The sequence below is a fragment of the Tenrec ecaudatus genome, chromosome 4 (assembly GCF_050624435.1).
Source record: "Tenrec ecaudatus isolate mTenEca1 chromosome 4, mTenEca1.hap1, whole genome shotgun sequence".
NCBI lineage: Eukaryota > Metazoa > Chordata > Mammalia > Afrosoricida > Tenrecidae > Tenrec > Tenrec ecaudatus.
The window spans coordinates 80598090-80622638 of record NC_134533.1 but is presented as its reverse complement, the minus strand read 5'-3'; the positions used below and the strand labels follow the sequence as shown (position 1 = coordinate 80622638).

The 24549-nt window shown below is 42.6% G+C and overlaps 1 protein-coding gene across 11 annotated transcripts in view; it reads left to right on the top strand.

Moving 5' to 3' along the window:
- The window catches only part of DLG2 (discs large MAGUK scaffold protein 2), a 2300776-nt gene that overhangs the window by 2260036 nt on the left and 16191 nt on the right, over positions 1–24549 (top strand). For 8 of the 11 annotated variants that reach the window (XM_075548681.1, XM_075548686.1, XM_075548690.1 and 5 more), the window contains one exon: positions 13449–13494. In XM_075548681.1, the coding sequence (XP_075404796.1) occupies positions 13449–13494 (46 nt within the window). Of the gene's footprint in view, positions 1–12609; positions 12710–13448; positions 13495–24549 lie in introns of all 11 variants that reach the window. The other 3 variants (XM_075548687.1, XM_075548683.1, XM_075548682.1) reach the window with 1 other exon arrangement.

Sequence of the window (24549 nt, the reverse complement as noted above, 5' to 3'; positions counted from 1 at the left end):
ACGAGTGCAATTTTTCATACACACGTGGTGTCTGACTGGAATGTCTGTACAAAAGTGCCTTCCTGGGCGGTGGCAGCCTTCAAGGAATATGAAAGTAGCTCTCTGCCTTTAAAGTGACACTGGACCTCTGTGGTGACAGATTTACCAAGTGGCCACTGGTGTCTGCTACAAGAACAGCAATGGACTTGAAGAGCTGTGAGGAAACAGAAAAGATAGTGAAAGAGAGAGGTGTACTCTTAAGGAAGTATCGGGATATTTTAGGATGTTTTATTCCTTTATGTCTTAATAGCTTTCATGTCTGCACTGTAAAATCTGAGAGGGAGCCAAGTACTGTTCATGTAAGGATCTGCACTTTGAGCAGAAGCTGACACAAGTTTAAAATAAACCCTTTGGTCACTCACATTAGAAATGTAGTATCCTCCTCTGGCTGGGACTGGTTGCTATGTGGATCTAATGTGAACTAGACAGAACACCTGAGACTGAAACCACTAGGACTCCTGTGTTCTTGTCTCACTTTTCTGACCCAAATCTCTGGGACTCGTCCTGCTAAAATGATACTACGGGCCGAGCAGTCTCCTTCTATTCAAGTATGAGTTATTCAATTGATCATGGCATTAGAAAAAATAAACTCAATGCCATCAACTCAATTCTGACTCATAGCAACCCTAGTACCATAGTGGCTTACGTGTTGGGCTGCTAACCACAAGGTCCGCAGTTTGAAACCACCAGGCACTCTGTGTGAGAAAGATGAGGCTTTCTATTCCTCCTATTAAGAGTCTTGGAGCCCCACAGAAGCAGTTCTCCCTTGTTATAGGGTAACTGTAATTACAAATAGTAGTACTTTACTAATGCACTAAATTTCTTAGAGTGCCTTCAGTCACTTTTGGATGCTGAAATAAGCATTTATTCTCTGGCTGAAAGTTGCTATCAGGTCTCAAAAACTCACTGCCATTGAGTCAATTCTGACTCAGAATGACCCTATAGGACCCAGTAGAACTGCCCCTGTGGGTTTTGAAGACTAACTCTTTATGGGAGTAGAGAGCCTCTTCTTTCTCCCATGGAGTAACTGGTGGTTTCGAAACTTCGGACTCAGCAGTGAGCAGTCTAACCCAATATACCACTATGGCTCCCTTGACAGGAGGTAGTAGGAAGCAAAATGCCATCTGTCAGTTCCTACAGCATGTCATCATCATTCCGAGAGGACAGTACTCAGCCTGACCCTTTTGGAAGATGGAGTGACCCAGTAGAGGAAACATTGTGACTGTAAATATTGGCATAAAATACTCTTCAGAGCCATCTCTTAAGTGACTCATAAAGAGACTTTATACAGTGTGTACTCATAGACAGGTAGATGCAAGGCGACAGGCCCATTCTCTGTTTGGGTAGCACAGACAGTCTATATATTTGCCCATTGCCCTGATAAAAAAAAAGATGGCTGCACTTATAACCAGGTGTCATGTCCCTGCCTGGGGCTCTTTGTCCCAGCCCATCTCTTATATTCCTGGGAGGTTGTATCAAAAGTAGGGGGGGACTTTGAAAACCTAACATATCATTTTTTAATTCCATTTTTTCACATGTAAAAGTTCTTTGCGAGTTAGTGTGAGGTATACGTGAGGTATTACAAAGTGTATTTCTTCATTCAGTCTTTTTTAAAAGTCAAGCATGATCTGTCACCTTTGACCAAAGAAGGGGCTTAGCACGTTTGTGGGATGCAGTTCAAAAAGGAAGAGCCAAAAAAAAGCACTGAATGTTGCTCCCCTTGGAGGTGGGGTCCCTAAGTGCCACACTGTGGGACTTGGAATAAATCACAAAAAGAGTTTTGTAGGTGGAGAGATTTGGGTTGTGAGTGATGTCTCTGAGTGCCATGTGCTATAAGTCATGATGGTGTGGAAAAGGTGAAGTAGATAATAAATAGTCTCAAGTTTAGGATGAAGGTGAAATATTGTGAAGGTCATACAATCGCTGACATGGATCAAGCTTATTAGCAAGAAGACTATGGAGCAGAAAATGTAGGCAGCCAAGAGGTGGCACAGCACAGGACTAGGCTCTTAGCCCTGGGAGTGGCTCTCACTTAAAGGTCTGGGAAGACATTGTGGCGCTGGCCGCACCTGTCATGGAGAAAGCCTGCCATGTTCAAAGAGCTGCCAGTCAATTTTTCCTTCACCCAACATTGCCGAGGCCGCCACTGTGCCCGCAGCCTCTGCCGTGCCCTGGGAGAATCCACAAGTACTTCCCAAGGGTCTAATTGGAGAGAAGACACCTTTACAGTTCTCAGGTAAGAACTTGGCCTGTATCCTTTTGCTGGGAGAAGGGCTTCCCTCCTTCTCCCTGTTCCATGTAGGCAGTGATAGTCCTTCAATAGGCAGCTCACCATTTGCTTCCTGCTTGCCTGTCCTCCTCTGCCATAGTGTTTCTTCTGCCCTGCCCATGTCCCGGTAGTGTCTTGCACATGCTGTCATACTGTACCAACCAAACCCACTGCCAGAATAATGATCCTGGGGGACAGAGGGAAAATGCTCCCCAAGGTTTTCAAGACTGGATCTTTATGGGAGCAGACAGCCTCCTCTTTCTCGCAGGAAGTGGCTGGTAGATTTGAACTGCTGACCCCCAGACTTAATGCACCACGGCTCCTTAGACTAGTGACTTATAAAACTGCCCCTTTATTGCGGCGTTAGTCTCCAGCACATGGTCTGGCTTACGCATATATGTAGGTATATACGGCTGTGAAGGTTCAAGAGATAAATAACGTTAGAAATGCGAGAGAAGACAGCAGTGGAAATGGCGCAGAGATTGAACTGACATGCCCGGAACTGAAGAAATGAGATGCAAGAGTCTCACGCCCCCTCTGGCGCGTCACCACGTCCATGATGCAGAGAACTGATCACAGAAGCCCCTCGCGCTGTCCCATTCGAAAGGATGAAGTAACAAAAGCTATGTTTCAGAAAGATTCAAAGTAATTTGCTTACGACAGTGCTTTCAGGAGTGCGGCAGCAGATACTTGCACCTCGTCAAGTCGGGAATGTCAGGGCAGGAAACCATGACTTGATGATCCATTTTTCAGAAAGGAGTAAATCTCGCTTTTGACTGTAAGAATGAAACCTTGTCGGTCAATTCTGAATCGTACTGACCCTAGATAGGATTTCACAGACTGTAAATATTTCCAGGTGCTGACAGCCTCATTTTTCTCCTCTCAAACCACAGACCTTTTGGTTAGCAGTCCACTATTGAACTCACCAGGCTTAGGATGTAGTTTGCGCAGAAGCCTGAAATTATAATGTAAGCGCTACATGAGGGCAGGAGGGGGTGTCGGCAGTGCAAAGGGACTTTTTGGTACTTCATTAGGACCGGTCATAAATTAAGAATAAATAATTGTTGATAGTAATGTCAATGTAGTGCAGACCCTTGAGTAATTTTTTGAATCTTGCCAAATTATCCAAAATTTAACTCAGTTGTTCAACTTGTAGAAACCTACCCCTATGAATAGCCCAAAATATTACTTTCATTGGAAGACAATGAAATACAACTGTGGGAAACCATTTGATGAGCGTTCAGTCATTCTGCATATAAGAGCTATTGGTTTGTAGTCTCTTTTCTTGTGACAGACCTTGCCTGGTTTTCTGGCCTTAGTGAGCAAGTTGGAAACTGGCTCCCTTATTTTTTGTGTGTGAGTTTGAATATAGAATTGGTATTCTGGGGGGAAAATGAGGAGCTGAGGCCGGGGCTTAACTGGAGAGCAAATGTTTTGAGAATAATGAGAGCAATGAATGTACAAATGTGCTTTACACAATTTAAGTATGTATGAATTGTGATAAGAGTTGTATGAGGCCCTAATAAAATGATCTTTAAAAAATGATATTCTTCTTTAGATGTTTGGTAGAATTCACCTGTCAAGTCATGTGTTTTAATTACTTAAGCCTACTCCAATTTTCAGTTTCTGCTTCAGTCAGTTTCAGTAGTCAGCAAATTTATGAGAATATAATTGTTCATAACCCTCTCTGATAATCACGTTTATATATAGTTATATTCCCTTTCTTATGTTTAGTCATTTGAGTTGTCCCTTTTCTCTTGGTCATTTAAGTTAATGGATTGTCAGTTTTGTTCACTGTTTTTTCAACACCAGTGGCTGACTCTGGCTAGTGCTCTCTGGGTGCAGGGAGAACCATGAGATAACAAGCTAAGGGCTTGGGACTGGCTTTGCTTACCACAGCATAGAAGGAGCTACTCAGCAGGGACATCGACTTATCAAATCCCAAGGGCCTTGAAATCTTTGATTCTAGTTCTAGTGGGGTCTGGCCACACCACTCTGTCCATCTCATTGAGTGCTTCAGCCATTCCTTACATCTAGGAGATTTTTCCAGTACAATTAACCCTCCTGTGTCACGGATGCTATGTGGTTGCCACAATGTGAATGCTGCCTCTGGAGTTGTACAGTCGAGGGGCTCCGCTCAGAGCAGGAGCCATGGCAAAACCAGACGGGATACCCGGTCACCCAACCCTAGTTTCCAATGCCTCCCCTTGGAGCAGAAGCCCTCTCAACTCCTTAACACAGCTTCTGTCTGTCATGCGGGTCATACCGGAAAAGGTTAGGCTCTTTAACCCTCCCCTTTTCTCTCAGAATTTTAATCTCATGGAGAGATCCTGTTCCCTCGCCTCCAAGAGGAAAATGGAAATGCTGTGGCCTACTTAGGATATAATCTATAACGTGAGGGAAATTTTGAACAGGCCCGTCAAAAGTAAGAAGAGAGCACCATTACAGATTTCAGCAACAGATTCATAGGAAATAGCTGCCACACTAGCAATTTCACCTCCTGACATCGTCTGGTATCTGTCTTAGATTTAATTCCTGATTACTCAGGGTGGAAATCACCTGAAGTGAAAATAGTAATCAAGAAAGCAGGAAGCGCTTTCCTGAAGTTTTCATTTTGCTAATATTTAAAACCAAAAGAATTAATGTCAAGTGAATTGAATATACATGTGTTATGTACAAGCAGTCCCAAGATTATAAACATCTGATTGACTGATGATTTGCCCTTTAATGTTATGCAAATTTGTCCTAATTTTTTTAAACATTAGGGGCTCATACAACTCTTATCACAATCCTCATACATCAATTGTATAAAGCACATCTGTACATTCTTTGGCCTCATAATTTTCAAAGCATTTGCTCTCCACTTAAGCCATTTGCACCAGGTCTTCTTTTTTCCCCTCCCTCCCCGCTCCCCCCTCCCTCATGAGCCCTTGATAATTTATAAATTATTATTTTGTCATATCTTGCCCTATCCGGCGTCTCCCTTCACCCCCTTTTCTGTTGTCCGCCCCAGGGAGGAGGTCACATGTAGATCCTTGTAATGGGTTCCTCCTTTCCAACCCACTCACCCTCTACCCTCCTAGTATCGCCCCTCACACCCCTGGTCCTGAAGGTATCATCCACTCTGGATTCCCTGTGCCTCCAGCTCCTCTCTGCACCAGTGTACAACCTCTGTTCTATCCAGACTTGCAAGGTAGAATTCGGATCGTGGTAGTTGGGGTGGGGGGGAGCATTTAGTTGTCCTCATTTTGAAATGACTACACCAACCCGTATTCGCAAGTTCTTCGGCACAATCACCTTCACTTGGTGCACGTCATTGAAAATTTCTCCAGCCCTTTTTGCTCTAAAGTAAAGCTAAACGAAAACCATATGCAGCAGTTCCAAATTCAACTGAAAGACACCTTGGCCGCTAGGAGACAAACAAGGCCGCCCCCTGCCTATATATACATATGCTGTATGCAGTGCTGGACCGTCAAATCTCAAAATAATTAAAAAGACAGGGTGTACTGTTCTAACAGAGGCTGGTGAAATTCCCAAGGCTGTGGCGCTTGAAATTAAACAAACAGCCATCTAGCAGGAAAGCCCACATGGAAAAAGCATGCCAGCCTGTGTGATCATGAGGTGCTACCCCAAACCCATCTGTCAAATAATGGGACAGCCCTCACAGAAGGGCCGTATGGAAGGGATGATACATCCAGGGTGCCCTAGAGCACTGCTGAAACACACACCTCTCCTCTAGCTCTGTAAAACTTCCTCCTCCCACTCTTATGGCCCTAGTTTTACCTTACTAATCTTGCTAGACCTGAGTATGTACACTGGTACTATCAAGATCTTTCTATCTGCATGAAAGTCAAGATAGATAAACCCCTGAGAAGGAGTAAGGGGAGTGATGACTCCCTGAGGATATGGGAGGTGGGGTGGGGTAGAGGGGGCAAGGGAGAACGGATAGCAAGATGACTGTACAATCCCTCTCAAAGGAAATAAACATCAGAATTTTAGGTGATTGGATGCATGGGATGCTGGAAGTTACGGCCAAAAAGAAAAGAATAGAAGCAACAATAATAATATATTGGGGGCTGGGGGGCGTGGGTGGGGAAGGGAATAAAGGGGAGCTACTATCAATGAGTTCAAGAAGAAAAGAAAATATTTTGAAAATGAGGATAGCAGCAATTATACAATATGCTTCATCTAATGGAACTATGGATTGTAATAATATCTGTAAAGAGCTCCTAATAAAATGTTTTTAAAATTAAAAAATAACACACACACCAAAAAATTCTTCAGTCCTGGAACTGAATTCAGCCCCGGCCTCAGGCCCTTTGATGCAAACAGTGGACACCACACCACCAGGGAGGTGCGCGCTCCTTCGATGCCTCCATCAAAGGAGACGGACAGGACAGGATGTGTGCAGGGACGAAGCTCAGAAGGTTAACCCATCCAGCAGAGGAAGAGTCATTTCTCTGATAAATGGTGCGGGTACCCTGGGTTTCCACATAAAAAGGAGCTACGTAGGATTCATCCTTCACAACATATCTGAAAACTCCAAGTGGATTAAATACATAAAAGTAAGAAGTAAAGTCAGCAAACTCTGAACAAAATATAGCTGTAATGCTCTGAAGCCTAGTTTTCAGTGATAGATTCTTAGATACGATACCGGACACATATGCAGCAAAACAGAGAAACAGGACTTCATAAAAAGTAAATATTTATATTCAGTGTTTTGTTACATATATATTTATCGCAATAAAAACAATAAAGTTCTACCTTCAAGTAGTTAATAGTCTATATTGTATATGGGAGACTAAGATAAAAATACAGTGGTAAGTGCTAGAAAAATTGTAACCACCAAGGGTTTTGGAACATTAATTCAAAAAATATTTATAAAGCATCTACTCTGTGCCACACACTGTTCTACGTACTAGGGAAACATTAGTGAACAAAAGCATGAGTCCTAACTTTAGGCACTTTGCATTCCCACGGGGCTAACAGGCAATAGACAAGTACATTTATGGTGGGGGTGGGGGAGAGTGTTAGGGGAGGGCTATTTTAGATAGAGTCCATACGTTAGATCAGAAGTGTGGACTTAAGCCTCCTGAGGAAACAATGTTACAAGCACGAAGGTTAAAGAGTTGGTCCCTAAAACCAACTTGTGCTGAGAGCATTCAAGGAGAGTAACACGAGGGAACAAAGCCAGCTTATAATGAGAAGAAACCAATGGGGGCTGGAGGGGGTTAAGCAGATCAGATCAAAGTGGTAGCCAGGAGCTAGATTTTAGTAGAACCTTGTAGGCATTATTACAGATTTTGGATTTTGTTCTTAATGAGATGGATACTGCTCTTTGTTTTACAACTTATTTGAATGGAGATCCAAATGAAGTCTACTCAGTGTACTTGCTTGATGAGTATCTTTCTTTCTTTCTTTTTCTTTCGTATCTCTATTTCTAAACTAAAGGATCTACCTCTTATCTTCTTACTGTCTGTATTTTTGAAGAAACTTAGTCATATAGCCTCTGCAGAGGTTTCCACACTCCCAATTTTGCGGATTGGATCCCTCTGTATACTTATCCGTGGTCTTCTATAGTTACTATGAACTAGTACTTGGTCTTGAGACTTGATTCACATTCATTGTTTGGTTTGGGGAGCTGGAATGTGAGGGCTAAATTGGTAGCTACTGTTTTGTTCTTCTTCATCAGGAAACATGTACGGTCATCTCTTTTGTGTGATGTTAACAGCTGTTGATGCTCAATGCCCAGATCTAATGATTCATTAGGACTGCAAAAATAATTCCGTTTGAACCAGGCAACATGACAGACACATCAAGAACCAGGGTGGCACAAGGTGAAAGCAACCTTACCTGAAGGTTGGCAGTTTGAACCCACAACTGTTCTGCAGGGAATTACTTGACAATCTGCTCCTATAACCAACCTCTGGGGCAGTTCTACTCCGTCACATGGGGCCAACAGAAGTCTAAATGTACATCCGCACATGTGTGTACACACAACCATACACACACATCTCTGGCAACAAATCTATCTCCTAACTGCTGCCTTTCTCTTAGTGTCTTCTCTTTTGAAACAATACTTGTTTTTGAACCTCTAATTTTCAAATACTCTTCTTTCCAGTATAAAACTATAATAGGTATAATGCAAAATGGGGGCTCAGTAATAATTCTCCAAGGGGAACATAATTATTGGAGGGGGCAGAGAAGAGGAAAGAACCATTTAAAAAGATAAAGAAGCCACACACATACAAGGTATAGCTGAGCTCAGAATAAATCCGAATCTAAATTCTGCACAGATTTGTGTCAGCGAGGTGACATTTTAGAAATATGACAGTGTTGAAGGTGGAGACATTGGAAACAAGAAGATAAGAAATCCTAAAACAGGTCCCTGACTTTAAAAGTTTTCTCAGCAAAACAGAGAACAATCTGATGCCAAGATTCACTCCTATGTGTGTGAGACTTTGAACTTTCTGTTGGAGAGATGGTGATTTGAGGTTTTGCTTGCTTGCTTGCTTCACAAAATGAAACGTCTATTTTGTCGTAAGCCAGTTCACTATTGGTACTTCTACATCTTGAGATCGGGCCGGACAATCCCATGCCATTTGCTTAACAAGTTGTAAATGTTTGTGTGGCAGGGTGTACTATTCCTGGTTTACATGTTCCAATGTCTGTCACAACATGAAAGGTATTCATTTAACAGAGAAATGGAAAACTGGAAGGCATGTATGAAGACTGGAAGCCTTTAAAACTTTTGTAGAAAAGTCCAATTACCTTTTAATTCAGGTTCCCCCCCCCCCCCCCGCTAACTTTTCAAACTCCTCTCATATATCTGAATAATTGCGAGAGTTAGTGAGAATGGCTTCCTCTCAAAGATTTTTTACATGTTTACAATTTTATTTGGCATAAACATGGTGTGATTGTTTACAGACTAGCAGTTCCTATTCAGATTTGTCTAAACCTACATGTGATATACCCATATAAAGTATATCACATTTGTATCACATTCACAGACTTATACAACCTTTACCATAATTTAGTTTTAGAACATTTCTCTGTCTCGAGGAAACTTTATATTCAGTCGCTGCCATTCCCTCCCCCCCAACACCCTGTCCCTAAGTAGCCGCTAATCGACCTACCTTTATGTCTCTCTAAACTTGCCTAGTCTGGAAATTTGGCTGTTCACTGTCACCTATAGACTGTCACACTGATGCTGTGTTTCTTTACAACATCATCATAATCAAGAGGAAGAAAATAGAGCTCTGAACAATATGAACAGATCGTTTAAAAATATATTAATAGGATAATCAGCAAAGAGGTTGTTGAACCTGATAGCACATGGTGACGTAAATAATGCCACACACGAAGTTCCTGGACCCTTGACAGCGTGTAGATCATTTAGGAGAGGGTAATGCCAAGTAACAGGCTGAAATCAGGCTCAGGTTCCAGGAACTTCTCACATTCAGGACATTAGTAGTATCTGTGAGTAAGAACATTTGAAAATTGAAATCCTGACTCCATGATGACCAACTGTGTGACCCTGGGTATCCCGCGACAGAGGTTTTGAAAACTTCAATTTGCTCACTGGCCTCATAGAAATAATGGCAAATCTGTTAGAACCAATCATGCCTGGCACGTGGTGCTCAATCAATCGTTTTACAGCTTTTATTCCTCAAAACTCAAAAGACCAAAGTCAGATTCCAAAATGAAATTCTTAGACGTGCCAAGCTGCCCCTTTTCCCTCATGTGATTGATATTTCCAAAGTCTCCATTAAAAGACGTTCCAGTTCTTTAAGGATTCCTGCCGGGAAGCAATGGACTTAAGACACTGTCAAAAGAGAAAGGACAGGAGTGAGCGAGTGTAAGAATAAAGCTGTAAGCCGGCCTTCGGTTGCGTTAGATGCCTGTTTTCTATAAATAGTAAAGTGCTAATTTATTATTCTCACCTAACACTCCTGTAACAGATTTTGCTTTTCTAAATTAAAATTTTAAAATTACAGCAGCAAAGAAGTTTATATAATGGTATTCTACATGTCTATTAAATATATATATGTATATGTGTGTGTTACAGCATTATGAACCAGATATACAGCCTCTTAGAGCTGCAATGTTTGATTGAAGACCCATGAAAAGTGGGACTTGTAACTAAAGTGGTCATTCAGTTTGGGGTCTGCCAATCTAGACGCTTAACCTCCAATTCCAATACAAGTCACTTGGGGTAGTAGGATTCAATGTTAGATCATTTGGGCTTTCAAGAATTATGTATTGTTGTTTCTTTTAAGAAGTGTGGTCTTCAGCAGTACTATGTCCCACTCAGATGACTCATGATACACAACATTTTCATATTGGGGAAATGTTAACACTTGACATTCCTTGTGTTGGAAATATAAAGGAGTTAATCACAGACAACACATTTCCATTTTCCTTTGAACCCCCTGTGAGGCAATTTCAGTGACGTGGCTTGCATGCAGCCTCATGTCAGGCTCCCGAAGCCCTCTACCACATTGTCCATCTGTGTCCACATTGTGACTTCAGGCTTCACTTCACTTGGCGCTGTTTTGTATTTGCATGAAAATTTATTTTGGTTATTTTTTGCATGACAAGTCATCCATACTGTTGAAATTGAATGTGTAACATCTCTTACAATGTCACGTGTCATTAATTGTTACATGGTATTTTTTATTTTATTTTCAGTTAATAATGTGTAAATGTGCTTGAAATGTAAAAGTGGCATGAAAGTGGAGTGACGCAGCCGCCATTACTAGCCCCGTACGGGCCTGAGAACATTTGAAAGGATGCCCAGCCCCGTCTGTGGGTGCGCTGATCCTCAGGGGCAAATGACAACACTGTTGACGCTAGGGACAGAATAATAATGCCTCACAGGATACTCCTTTTGTACCCACTGACGGGGAAAAGTTCCTACTATCTACAAAAGCAAGGCATTCTGAGTGACCGTATTTTCGTGCCTTACCAAAATGGGTATGTAATCCAGTCTTTCATACCATTTTGGTAAGCTTCAAATCCTTAAGGCAAGGCCTGGATTTCAACCAGTGGCCCAGAGACCTAGATCCAAGCAGTCACTCTTTTCTTGCAAGTATTCCCTCTGTTGGCTCTACATTTACTCCGCCAGCTGACACTAATACAGCTGCTTTAGAATAACCTGCCAAGCTCCCCTCAGCATCTTGGGCGCATTTATTTGAATACCCATGTGATAACAAATTGTGTTTGATAGCAATTTTAATTTTGTTAAGCAGCCAAAAAACCTTCAGGGCCCAATCAGTCAAGTAAGTCTTGTAATGAAGCTGGCAAGACATTTTTTAAATGATATGTGAATAAGAGATTAATGAGACTTGCATGGCCTATAGCTTGTCATGTGCCTCTGAACACAGTTCTCAAAGAACCCCACAGAGGAGAGGAACAGCAGCAGGGAGTGCATAGTGTTTGCTGAGGGTACCTTCTGAGTGAGCACATGATATAGAAATAGAGAGGTTAACATTTTTAAAGTGTACATAATTCAAATGCAGTTGTGTAGGTCTGAAGGGCAGTACTTTTATCTTGTCCAAATACAAAGAGGGGTGACCACTGCTGAGTGAATATTAAGTTTGTGTTCCTGCAGAACACTCTCAACTTCTGTTTGGCAATCGCCACAGGCTCTGTGCCATCAGCCAAGGGCTCAGCCTCTCTGTGCCTCCTCCTGGTGACTGCAAAATGAGGACCTGGGGTCAAACTGCCTTGAATCACCATTAATCACCGCGCATCATAAGCCCGTGTGGCGTTTCAGTGACGTTTAGCAGAACTCAGCATCTATGGGCTTTAAAAAGACATCTCCACGCTGCAAAGAAAACCAGTTTCCCTAATAACGTCTTTTCTGCCCAATGATAATAGAGACGATCACTGTGTAGCATGTTGTGTGTCTACTGTCTAATGGAAGAGTTCCTATCATCATTGCCCTCATTTTGTAGGTGAAAATCCTGAGGGTCGGAGAAACTGATTCCCCAGTGTAAGGCCATGACTAGCAACAGTAGAGCCAGGATACAGGCTCTGGGTCTTCGCCCTCCAATTTAAGACCCGTTTCCTCCATCATAATGCAACTGCAACTAGATCACAGTACTTAGAAAGACGATTCATCTCAGGTGTCATCGTTCAGGACATACACTCCTGGGAAAATGCCCTCTGGCCCCCGTGTGGAGTATCCACTCGCGTCACTCCAGCTCTCTCTGCTTTTACAAGCTAGTTTTGTCAGCATGCGTGTGACAACAATTAGACGTCCCCTGTTTTTGCCCCATGCCTTTTCTCCTTCACAGTCATTCAATGACAAGCGTAAAAAGAGCTTCATCTTTTCACGAAAATTCCCATTCTACAAGAACAAGGAGCAGAGTGAGCAGGAAACCAGTGATCCCGAACGTAAGTAGATTCTCAAAGATAATGTCACATGCCACACAAGAGGTGGAAAACAACTCTTCACGGGCAAAACACGCCCGCCCACGCCACACGCCTAGGCAAACACACACCGGCAGGCAGGCAGGTCAGGTCTTACTACGGTGACCAGTGTTGACTGCAGTCTGGATCCTTCCCGGGACGCCTCTTTTCTTTGCAGAATGCCGTGGCGGCGCTGACAGGACCTGGGCCTTCCCTGCCGGTCAGCATGGGTCCGTGACCACGACTGGGGCTTGCTGTGCCTTTTCTATGACGCGACTCTCTAAGGCTGAAGACCAATTCTTTTCTGGGCAGAAATGCTGGAATCTGTTGCCACATACGTGTCTGTCTAATGGGGAGGGGTTACGTTACGTTCACCATCAGATCTTCCCCTCCCACCCACCAGTCCATACTCAACTAGCTGCTGAGCAAGCAAACGTGTATTGGTGGATGCCTCACTTCAAATGCATCATGAAATGTGGAGTGGATTATTGGGCAAAACTGCACCTGCTTAATCGTTACAATTCGGAAACTAAATCGCCTTCGTCACTGTCACGAGCCTAGGGAATCTGGAACACCAGTGATTTCAGAAGGGCGCCCGGGGGATCCAGATTGCTCAGGCAGCACAGTCTGTCATGGTAGTACCCGTTTCAACTCCACTGACTTCTGCCTTCCTCTTCCGTGGCTGTTCTTCCTCTCATTGCTCTCTCTGGGGACTTCCATGCAGGACATCCCCGGATTAGGTGACGACGGTTATGGAACAAAGACTCTGAGTAAGTTCCCAGGAATGGTCACTGTAACTTTCCTTTCTTGTCCTTTCCTTTTGAGTTTGGCTTTGGTTCCTTTCCTTGAGGACCTTTCACTCCTAGCATGCACAAGATACGAGTTTTATTTGTTACCTAGCTGCGAATGCTCCTACAAAGTAATTCTCAATCGTTTCGCTCTGCATGTCAGCCTTGAAAAGCGCAGTGTGCCAGGCACTCTAACGCCTGTTGCAGTTGACACCTCCCCTTTCTGACCGGGTGTTCTCCTCAGCATGGTCCCAGTGCCAATTGCCGCATCTCTTGCTCAGCCGCCTACTAGGCGCCAGAGAGCAAGAAACCATGTTGAAAGAAAGGGTGAGCTAAACACTCTAGAACACGGAAGTCCGGCTGCTGTGTGTGTTCTTCCTCTGCCTTTTCACAAGGGAATAGTCCTGGACCTTGCCAAATTCCCTCCTGGGGTGGACTTGCTATCAGCACAGGAGCGCTTTATGATCAAAGGGAACATGCATTCTCAAAAAGTAACTCTTCAGCTATTTGATCTTCCATGAATAATTATTTGTTGTCTAACTTTGACTGATTTTTTTTCTGACTTGCAGTGGTCCTGCTTGAAACGTTTGTATGATAAAGGTTTAGATCTGTATTAATGTTTTTCTGTCAATATTAGCTGCATTGCCTAATCAGGTTTTTTACTGTATAGTATGTAGTACAAACTAAAATCTAGTGAACCTTTAAAAATCTCCAGCCATTAATGCCTGTAGTGTATGCCTGACTGCATTGAGCCATTACAAAGTAACAAAGCCATTTACGAATGTACTAGGATTTGTCTTCCTTTAATACTAACCCCATTGTGTTAAACACCAATGAAATAAGAAGTCTTTTGCGGCTATATCACATGTGCATTGATTTTTCTGTTTTGTTTTTCTGTTTTAATTTAACAGCTATGGGGAATATATTTAGAAGCCGTTCATTTCATTTGTGTAAAACAAAATAGCACGGAGCTTGACTTTATTTGCAAGAGCTGTGTAATGATCTCTGCCTTCTAATTGTTCATTAAGCATCTTTTTTAACATAAGAGGAAGAACAAAATCTAATCAAGAATAACTACTGATCCTAAAGATGAAAACTTTATCTTCTGAGGGTTTTTTTTACATGTACTCTATGTCATTAAATTTTTCTATAATGGACAGCTAAAGTTCAAATGCTGATTCAGACTTTAGCTGGATAACATCAAGCGCCGTAACTGTTTGTAAAAATTCAATATGGAGGTGGGGAAAGGAAGCGCTCTAATAAATCGTTAAGAAATGGACACCACACAAATAAACAATTGCCATTGGCTTTTCGAAACTATCCATGGCGTCCTTTTAAATCGAGAGCGTTGCAAGTGTTTACTCTTTACAGGCAGAACAGGTTTGGCTGGAGAAAGTTACTTGCCAGTAGTGGCTGTGGCAAGCCACAGTTTGGACGTCAGCCAGAACGCTCGTTCAATGTCTCTCTAACTAACAGAAAAATTATCTTGCTCGCTAGGTTTTTTTTTAAAGATTCCATTATTAAATGAGGTCCTGCATGTTTCTAAATGCCCCCCTAAATAGTGCACCATCATTCTAAATTGTTTTTTAAAAGGAAACATTAAATTAAAGACTATCAGCTTCAACTCAAGGGGTTTCAGATAATAATGTTCCCTTTAAACAGAAAGGTACACTATTGACCTTTCGGGTGGTAGAGAGCACATCTACACTGATCCACCCCACTTCTACCCCTACTGCCTCTTGCCCATTTTAGAATGTTTGCCTGAACTACGGATGCTATTCTGGTTACAGAACATCACTGACTCTTGTGGATTTAACACATGCTTTGGTTTTCATTAGTGCCGTACTAGCACACTAATTGATCCACTTGATAAGAATCTACACTATCAAATCCATTATAAGGCACTTATTTTTTTAAGCAGTTAGATAATAGTGTTATACATTTTTCTGTCTCAAATGTACATTTGTCATTTTTAAAAGATTGACATTACTGCTATTAAGCTTCAGAAATCAATGTCACCTGTTCTGTAATTATTGATTTTAGATTCAAAGATTGGATAAACAGATGGATTGAACTTCTATAAATTAATAAGTGGTACAGATGAAAAGAAACATTAGAAAGAAACCACCACCACACCCCAAGCCTGGTGCTTGACCTGGTGTAAACCCAGCCTGTCTTTTGACAAAACGCCCATTTGGCCAGAGGCTTATGTGGAGAGCAAATGTTTTCAGAATGATGAGGGCAAGGAATGTACAAATTTGCTTTATACAATTGATGTACATATAGAGTGTGATAAGAGTTGTATGAGCCCCCAATAAAATTATTTTAAAAAAGAAAAGAAAAGTCGATTTGGAATCTCACCATGCAATTAAACCATACTTATTTGTAAAAAGTCATGCTTAAAAGCAAAAAACATATTTGTATAAGGATCTATGCTTAGTAGCAGGTCATTTATCTCTTGCTTGTTCCATTTCTCCAAAGCTCAGCAGCTATAGAAGATCTTAAAATAAAGAGAAATATTGACCTCATTCCTGAAACTGTTTCGGTAACTCATTTCTGCTCAAGACTTTCTACTCACTCACTCACTCACTGACACAGGAAAGGTTTCCAACATTCTGAGAATTAGTTTAAGAATGCTTTACACAGAAATACAATTCCAGGGATTCCTGAGGATTTGGAATGGAATGTCCCTGCAAAGGGCCTAATGGCCAACAAAGGAGCCTACCCGGAGACAGTGCAGTGCCTATGGACCAGAAGGTAGACTTGAATTAGAGTTGAGAATTGACAAGTCAAGCTACATCAGCCTTTGTTACACGCACCTGTAAAGTCAGGGCTAAATAAATAAATCAAACTACTTAATTACATTACAACCAAGTGTGATGTCCATCTAAAATTCTTTGTTGTTATAAAGATGTTTTCCTTATTTGCTAAGAGGAAAGCACGAGCATAAGATACAGATAAAGTTTTCATCTTCTTTACCTAATCTGTGAATTTTCTTACGGCAGTCTCCTCTGTGGCCTTTCACTTGCCTTTCGCTTACATTTGCGGTAGCCTTGCATGAGTGTATTCCTTTAAGTTCTGGCTGCTCGCCAATGCTTGGGATTTCTTTAATTTGCTGTGCTGTTCTTGCAGAACATGTTTCTTCTAATGCCAGCGATAGCGAAAGTAGCTACCGTAAGTTACTGCTTTGGTTTGTGATTCTTTTCTTTGCAATTGCCCCCATTGCCTGTGGTGGTCATTTCAGACTTTTGTTGTTGTTTTTCAATTGCTGCCCTTCTACCATCTGTAATCCAAAGCAAATGGCTTGAAATGAAATCACTTAATGTGGAAAGATACAAAGGACACTAAGACCACCGGCAGGCCCGTAAGCACTTTGTCCAAGCTGTATCTGGTCTGCTAATGAAAAAGTTCAGCTTCACTTGGTGGTAACTCTAATGATGCAGTTCTCCCAAACAAGGGTAGGGAGTTAATTTCAAGCCTGGGGACTCGAACATTGTGCCTCCCCAGAATAATTCAAAATCCCTGCAGGAGGATGAAAAAAATCACGATCCTCCTCATTTAGCCTTTTCCTTTCTGTTGCTACCTTCTCCTTGCAAGAGAAATCTTCCAAAACCAAGTGTGATCTTTTGGTATCACTCCTTATCTTGATTTGTATTTGAAGATCGAGATGATGCTTTTGCTAACTTGAGGAGGCTTGGAAAGTGCTGGAAGGGCTCATGCATAATGTTGGAGCAGCTCACAAAGCGTTGTTTTTTAAGTGAATGCCTCTTGAATTAAGGAGCTTAAGTAAAAAGGTAGGTCACTGTTTAGAGATGATGCGGGGTCTTTGTTTCATCAGCTCAAGCCATTTGCTTAGTGCACAAGGACGCTCACCAAACACCAAGCACGTGCTTCTGATCAGTTCTCATGGTTTCTTACCACCTACTCACTGGTTTTTGGTGACTTCACTAAGTACATATTATTGCTGAGATCTTTACTATTTCTGGAATATTAATTTATTTCTTAGTGACACGGATTACCAGGAAGCAATTGTCACGGATATTAGAGAACCACAGGCTTTGATATATGTGACTCAAAATTATCAAGACAGAAATGAGCTTTGTCCTTCCCTGAATGCAGTACGAATGGAAAACTAGAAATTTGCTTCCTTTTTGTTTTCCCTGAATGTAGCATTCTAAAAATATCCTGGATTTGTTGTTGTTGTTGTTTTTGCTTTGAGATAGAAAGCCAAATAGTGTTTGTGGACTAAGGTGAATGCAATTAAGATTGAGGAAAAATAAGGCTTTTTTGGGAAATCAGACTGGTGGCAAGTAGAAAACAAGCACCCCAATGAGGAAAGGTGGAGGAGGGGGTGGAGACTACAGAAAGGGAGGGACAACGATGAGCACATACCCTGGATCCATTTTAAAAGCAAATACTATTAGAATCAGCTAGTTTTTACCCTCGGCAAAATGACAGATACGATTGGTAAAGGTAATCAAGGAGTTCCTAGACACGTACATTTTCGTACCCCTCCTCACAATTTTAGAATTATCCCAATTTAGGGACATTTTTATCTTCCCCTTGCCCAAAGAACCCTCCTCAAGAAATAGTAAACAACACTTATTTTCCCAACCCTGGAACTACTGTCAATTGAGCGGGAATCAAGATATAACTTGTGGGGTTTTATGAAGAACAACTCTACGAGTTTCTTTAATGTTCAGTTTTTAATTGTCCCAAACTTTTTCCTCCCAAATGACCAGGTACAAGAATAAAGAAAACATGCCTTGTTCATAATAGAAAACATAGAAACAAGAATTAGCTTTTCCTTTAGAAATTCTACCTTTTTAGAGGCCACAACCCCACTGCTATCAAATCATTCTGGCTCATAATGACGTTTTAGGACAAACAGAATTGCCCCATCATTTCTAAGACCGTGAACCTTGATGGAGGCAGACTCCCCTGCCTTTCGCTTGGCAGCCAAGCCTTTAACCATTGCACCTCCAGGGCGCCTTTTCAAAAACTTCTTTTCTCCATTTCCAAGATGGGGCTATTCTCCCGAAGAGCCTAAGTCAGTAGGGCAAGGTTTCCAGCTCTTCCCAGTGCTGCTCTAATAGGTCCTAAGTCACTCTTGTCACTCCCAAAGAGTAGACGCATGGCGGTATTTGCATTTCTCGATTGAATCAATGAACTGGGTTCTGTGGTATTTCTAGGGCAAGGACTCACTGCCATCGAGTCCATAGCAACCTCCTGTGAGTTTCGAGACAGTAACTAATTTGAAGGAGTAGAAAACCCAGTGTTTCTCCTAAGGAGCTGCTGATGGTTTTGAACTCCGCGGATCACAACTCAGTGCATACCACACCACCAGCAGAACTCCACTCTAGGGCAAGAAGGGAGTCCAATAACCTGCATCGCTGTGGATCTCCTCTGAGGATGCGGAGACCAGCCACGCAGGGTGCTTAAAACAAAAACAAAGTAGGAGGAGCTTTCATGACCCAGCTCAGAAGAGGGGGAATGCTATTTCTTCCTCAAGGTGGGAAATGTGAGGATTATGCATTTATTCATTATGCACGCTATACCGTGCACTCTTCATAGGCACCAGGAAGCCCAATATGAAGACCACCCTCCCAGCTCTGGAATTCAGTGTACAGACAGTACAAGAGAAAGAGAACAGAGTGGGGGCTTTAGACACAAATGGCTTTTCAGCTTAATTTTGGAAAGATGAGGCACTTGCCAGCTAGATAAGGGTCTTTCTAGAAAGGGAAGTGCCACAACTATAGCCACAGTCCTTGACAAACCTGGTCTTGTGCAATTGCCACCTTCAAAATACAAATTGGCTACCTTGCTGGCTTTTGCTGTAATACTGACTAACTTGGTGTCTTGTGCATAGCTGTACAAAGGGGACTTCAAAGGTTTGTGGGAAAATTCCATTATCTTTTCCTCCCGTCTGCCCGCGAACTGTTTGAAGTTCCATCACTTATACAGATACCCAAAAAAGATCCTCCACTAGCTGATGCCTCAGTGTTATCTTTTCATCCCTCTTAGAACTATGCATGTCCCATCTGACAATGAAATGTCTAAGAAGTAACAGCAGCTACATAGAAAAGGCCTGTGTTTCACACTGCCACATTGTGCCAACTTGGCTGGAGAGCCTCATTCCTTTCCCAAGTTACTCAGACACACACACACACACACACACACACACACATTTCAATTTGGACTAACTAGTTCAGATCTTTGCTGCACATTCTCAAGCATTAAAGACTAAAGATTTTTTTCAGTCTAATTATATTGAGCACCAGTTAAAGTGAAGTTAATTACAGTGCATTGTCTGATTGTGCAAAGTACCACCTAAAAACTATCTTAATTATGGGCTAACTCCAAACTTCTGTCAACAAAGTAATAAAGTACAAACTTGCATTCTCACATACCTTTCCATTGCCTTCCTATTGAAAGTCAATAAATACCAAGGGATAATGAGTACTACCCAAATACACCACAGCTAAAGATCTGCCTTCCCACTGCTTATTAAAAACTCCAAGTACTTATGGAGGTGAGGAAGCCGGCGGGTACCCACGTGGCCCACTGGGGCTTCTCAGTGACGTGGGATTTTTAAACAAGGCTTTGAAGAAATCACATTGAAGTGCTGGCATGAGGGACCCCCGGTTCGCCAGTGGAGTAAGTAAACAGTACCCATATCTTTTCCACTCTTTTGTAATGCTGCCCTTGGGAATCTTTCTTTCAGGATATAAGTCATCTCATTTTATTTTGCAATGAAAACAATGAGATAGAGATTCATAGTCCTTGTTATCGATGAAGAAATTGACTCAGAGGCGGCTGAGCTCACTAACTGATGACATTGCAGGTCATACCAGGACCTCCCGGTCAGGAACCGTGTCATTAGGACGCTTCCACAGTGTGTACCCCAAACCTCCTGGAACTGTGTCATTAGGACGCTTCCACAGTGTGTACCCCAAACTTCCTGACGCGCCTTCAAGTACATTTCAACCACTCCACACTACTTGGGAATTTATAATAAGCAACATTTATGTAGCATCACCCATGTACTGAGCCCGATTCTTAGGAAGATTAATATATGCACCAAACTAACGACCTAGGAAAATGCTGAGCTGCTCGTTTGCTATTTGATCTAGAAGAAATCAGTCAACCCTTTTGGACCTCCATTCTTGCCTGTGTAAAATGAGCTTGGCCTAGAACGGAGAGGACAAACAGATTTCAAACAATATTCCAGCTCTGTGTGAATGGTTGTACTGAGAAGAACTAAGCAGCCAAGCCAAGGTTCGTGGGCAGGGAGGGCAGTGATCAATTCATGAGGCTCGTTAAGGCCTGGGAACGAGGGCGTTTACAAGATGCGTACTCGCCCTCTCTAAGCCACATAATCTCCAAAGCTTTCTCAGCATTAGCGTTGTCTCCTCAAATGAATTCTTATAATCCTAATTTATTCTTACTACTCATCATATGCAAGGCACCGAGCACTGTTCTCAGAACACCAAATGACTGAATGTGCAGCCTCTAGCCTGCCCTTCCCTCTTTTCTAGCTTCCAAGAATTCCTACAGAACAGCTTGCTTTTACCAATCATGAAGACAAACTAGGGTCTGCCCGCATTGCATCCAGAGTAAACACACCGTGTCTTCAAGAAGACACTACACGTCCTCTGCTCCATCTCAGACAGCTGCAGGAGTCCACACACCACACTCGGCCGCTCTCCCACTGGGAGCCATGCATTTGCCAAAGCAGGGCTGAGAAATAGCTTGTACCTTTTTCTTCAGCTGTTCTTTCTCAGCACCAACACCTCCTGAGCAGAAAATAGACAAACTAGGAAGGATGACTACGTTACGGAGATGACACAGCAGCATTTCCAAAAGAGAGTTGGTGTTTACAGATGGAGCCCCGTATGGGCGCTTAGTGGCTCTGACCCCGGTTTGGCTCCTCGCCTACCACCCCTTTGTTGTGCTGGGGATTGCTCACTCACGTGCTCCGGGGCCCCTGCAGAGAACTCTACACCTCTCAACTCTGCAGACAACGTGGAGCAAAATACCAATAATGCAAGGTTTGAAATCTCGACTCTGCTGTCCACTCACAGAGGGAATGGCTAGGCCTCCTTCGCATTTCAGAACCTCAGTAACAGTGAGGATCCTCAGAGTGCCTATCTCAAAATAGATATAAACATACGTGAAAGCCAGTGGGCCAAATGCCACACCAACCTGAAGGGTCTTTCCTTTGCTTCAGTGGCTTTTTCCTCTCGCCCTTCCCATTAATCATAGAGCTTTTTATTCTCGATCGTGGAAGTAACAATCAGTGAAAGGTGTTGAATTCCTAGCTCCAATTAATACCAGGGGTCTTCAAAGTTTTTAAACAGGGGGCCAGTTCACTGTCCCTCAGACCTGTTGGAAGGCCAGGCTATAGTTTAAAAAAAAAACTATGAAAAATTCCTATGCACAGTACACATATATTATTTTGAAGTAAAAAAACAAATGAGGCAAAAACACCCAGCAGACTGGATAAATGTCCTCAGTGGGCCGCATGTGGCCTGCAGGCCATAGTTCGAGGATGCCTGATTAATACCAATCTCTATAGCTTCGAAACCTGCAGACTCCCTGGGGTTACATAGCACCTGAGTGTTCTAACCACTGTAGGATCAGGAGGGGCCTGGACCGACTTCACAGGTGGCTGCAACTCCTACCTGCTAGTTCTGCTCAAAATCAGAACCGGAGCCTTGTAAAGCTAGAACATATGAGAGTGGTGGGCAAACAACTATAGAATTCTCTACAAAACTGCATCAAAGCAATGCTTTTGCCCTAGTTTTCTCCATCACAATGATAGAGGCTGTCATCAACATGCTACATAAGACTTGACTTTAGAGTGTCCCATCCAAATGACTTGGAAAGTCACTGAAAAGATATGCCTTATGTTAGGAAAAACCGCTTAAAAGTGAAAAAACGACGATATTCACAAAGCATAAACTAGAACCTCAGTTTGGCCTCATTGCTCATCATGTTTCCAGTAGTGAAATCGAAGCAAGGATTCGTTGGCCTGTATTTATGCTGTGCATTGGCTGGGGACTGGGCCAGTGTGATGAATGAGACTCGGTCCTCACCACTGTGGAACTCCCATAGAGTGGGGAGTTGAAACAACTCCCATGGAGTGGGGAGTTGAAACCATCCCCTGCTATTTAAAACCTTGGTTACCCCACAGTGAGGATTCATTTCTTATTCATCACACTATGAAGATTCCCTAATACATTTATAGTTCAACATGATGATGTTCCTCAACCATGCATCAATGCCTAAAATTATACTTGTCCCCCTAATAATTGTATCCTTAGCTTTTGAATTCTTATGACCTCTGCATGTCGGTTACTGCGACTTAATCATTAATCCCTTTCTTTTGGGGGACAAGGAGGGGGGAAGTTAGACTTCCTAAATTTCAGTCATTCTGTTTACTGAGATTAAATCATTTCCTGAGCATTAAAAAAAAATAGTGTATCCTAGTCCTCACATCCCAACCTTCTACCCCAAAGTAGGACAGTATCCTGAACACTTCTGGAGCAGCCATGGGTAGATGCCACACACAAAAAGGGGCCTTGCCCACCTTCTATTCCTTTAGGAAGCAGTTTGGCATAACAATGTCATTCAGAGGGCTGGCCTTGCTTGATGGTGAGTTAAGATTGTGTCTTGGCACAATGGATGGAGGATTGTGACAAGAGTTGTATGAGCCCCCAATAAAGTGATTTTTAAAAAAAGAAGATTGTGTCTTGGGTCTGGGGACACTTCTCACACTTAAGAAGCTAAGGCCTCACCACAGCCACCTAGTCTCCAGAAGACATCTCTACTGCACAGTTTCGCCCACATATTGCCTAACTTTCCAAAAGCAAGAGTCAATATCAAAACCGCCTATCAAACTTTTCCTGGTGCCAGGATTCTTGAAAGAGGCACTGTCATATTGTGAATGTGTTTCATGAGCTCTGAGGCCATAAAATAATGCAGCTAATTGCCCTTGGAACTCAGGAGAAATCATCTCATGATGCACGTTACACTATTGTACAGATCAGCAATTAGCCCAAACAATTTCCCCACTAAAAGATCATCAGCCATAAGCCGAATACAAAGACAACGAGCAAACCCTTCTGGGGTTAGAGCCGATTCCTTCCACACTCAGTTCATCACCTGGGTAAAATAGGTCCTTAGAAAAACAGTTGCCTACAGAAGTGCTGGTGGTGCTGCTGGGTCTGCATTGGACTGCTAAGATCAGTGGTTTAAACCTGCCAGCTGCCCCGTGTGAGGCTGTCCACTCCCACCACAGATTCAAAGGCAGTGGCTTTGGGTTTGGGTTTGAGAGGTGCTGTAGTTAAAACGCTCGGCTGCTAACCAGAAGCTTGGTGGTTTGAACCACTAACGATTCTGCAAAATCAAGAGGTGGTCGTCTCCTTTTGTAGAAATTTACAGCCTTAAAAACCCTATTGGGCATTTCTACTCTGAGAGGCCCACTGTGAATCAGATTCAAATAAACGGCAATAGGTTAATTTACTCTTCGTGGTTATTTGTTGACTTGAGGCCCACATTGGAGGAACTGACACTTTTACTACAGTATCTTTGCTCCAAATTATCAGGCAGGCATGTTCTACCAATAAATCTAGCCAGTGACTCACATTACTCCTGAATTTTAATTTTGTTTCTTGGACACATAAAATATTCCCCCCAAAAGTAACAGTAGAGTAACATCCTTAGCAATCTTGTACTACATGCTGATGAAGTTTTTATATTCTAAATCAACTGATACTTGCTTTTGAATCATGTGCTTCCTTGGAAGATAAGGAATTTTGATTACACACAGCAACCCACAGGATGAACCCCGCTTTCATTCAACAAAGCGGTTTCATTGTAGGTGGCCCTCAACTACTTGTTTAGGGGCCACTGGGCTCAAGTGCCCACCGTCAAACAGAGAGTAGCCTCATAGGTCGTTGCCCTCCTGACCTGCAGCTCGCAAGCTGCCAGTCTTCAGGGAGAGTTATGACCCAGCTAGGACTAGAGAGACAA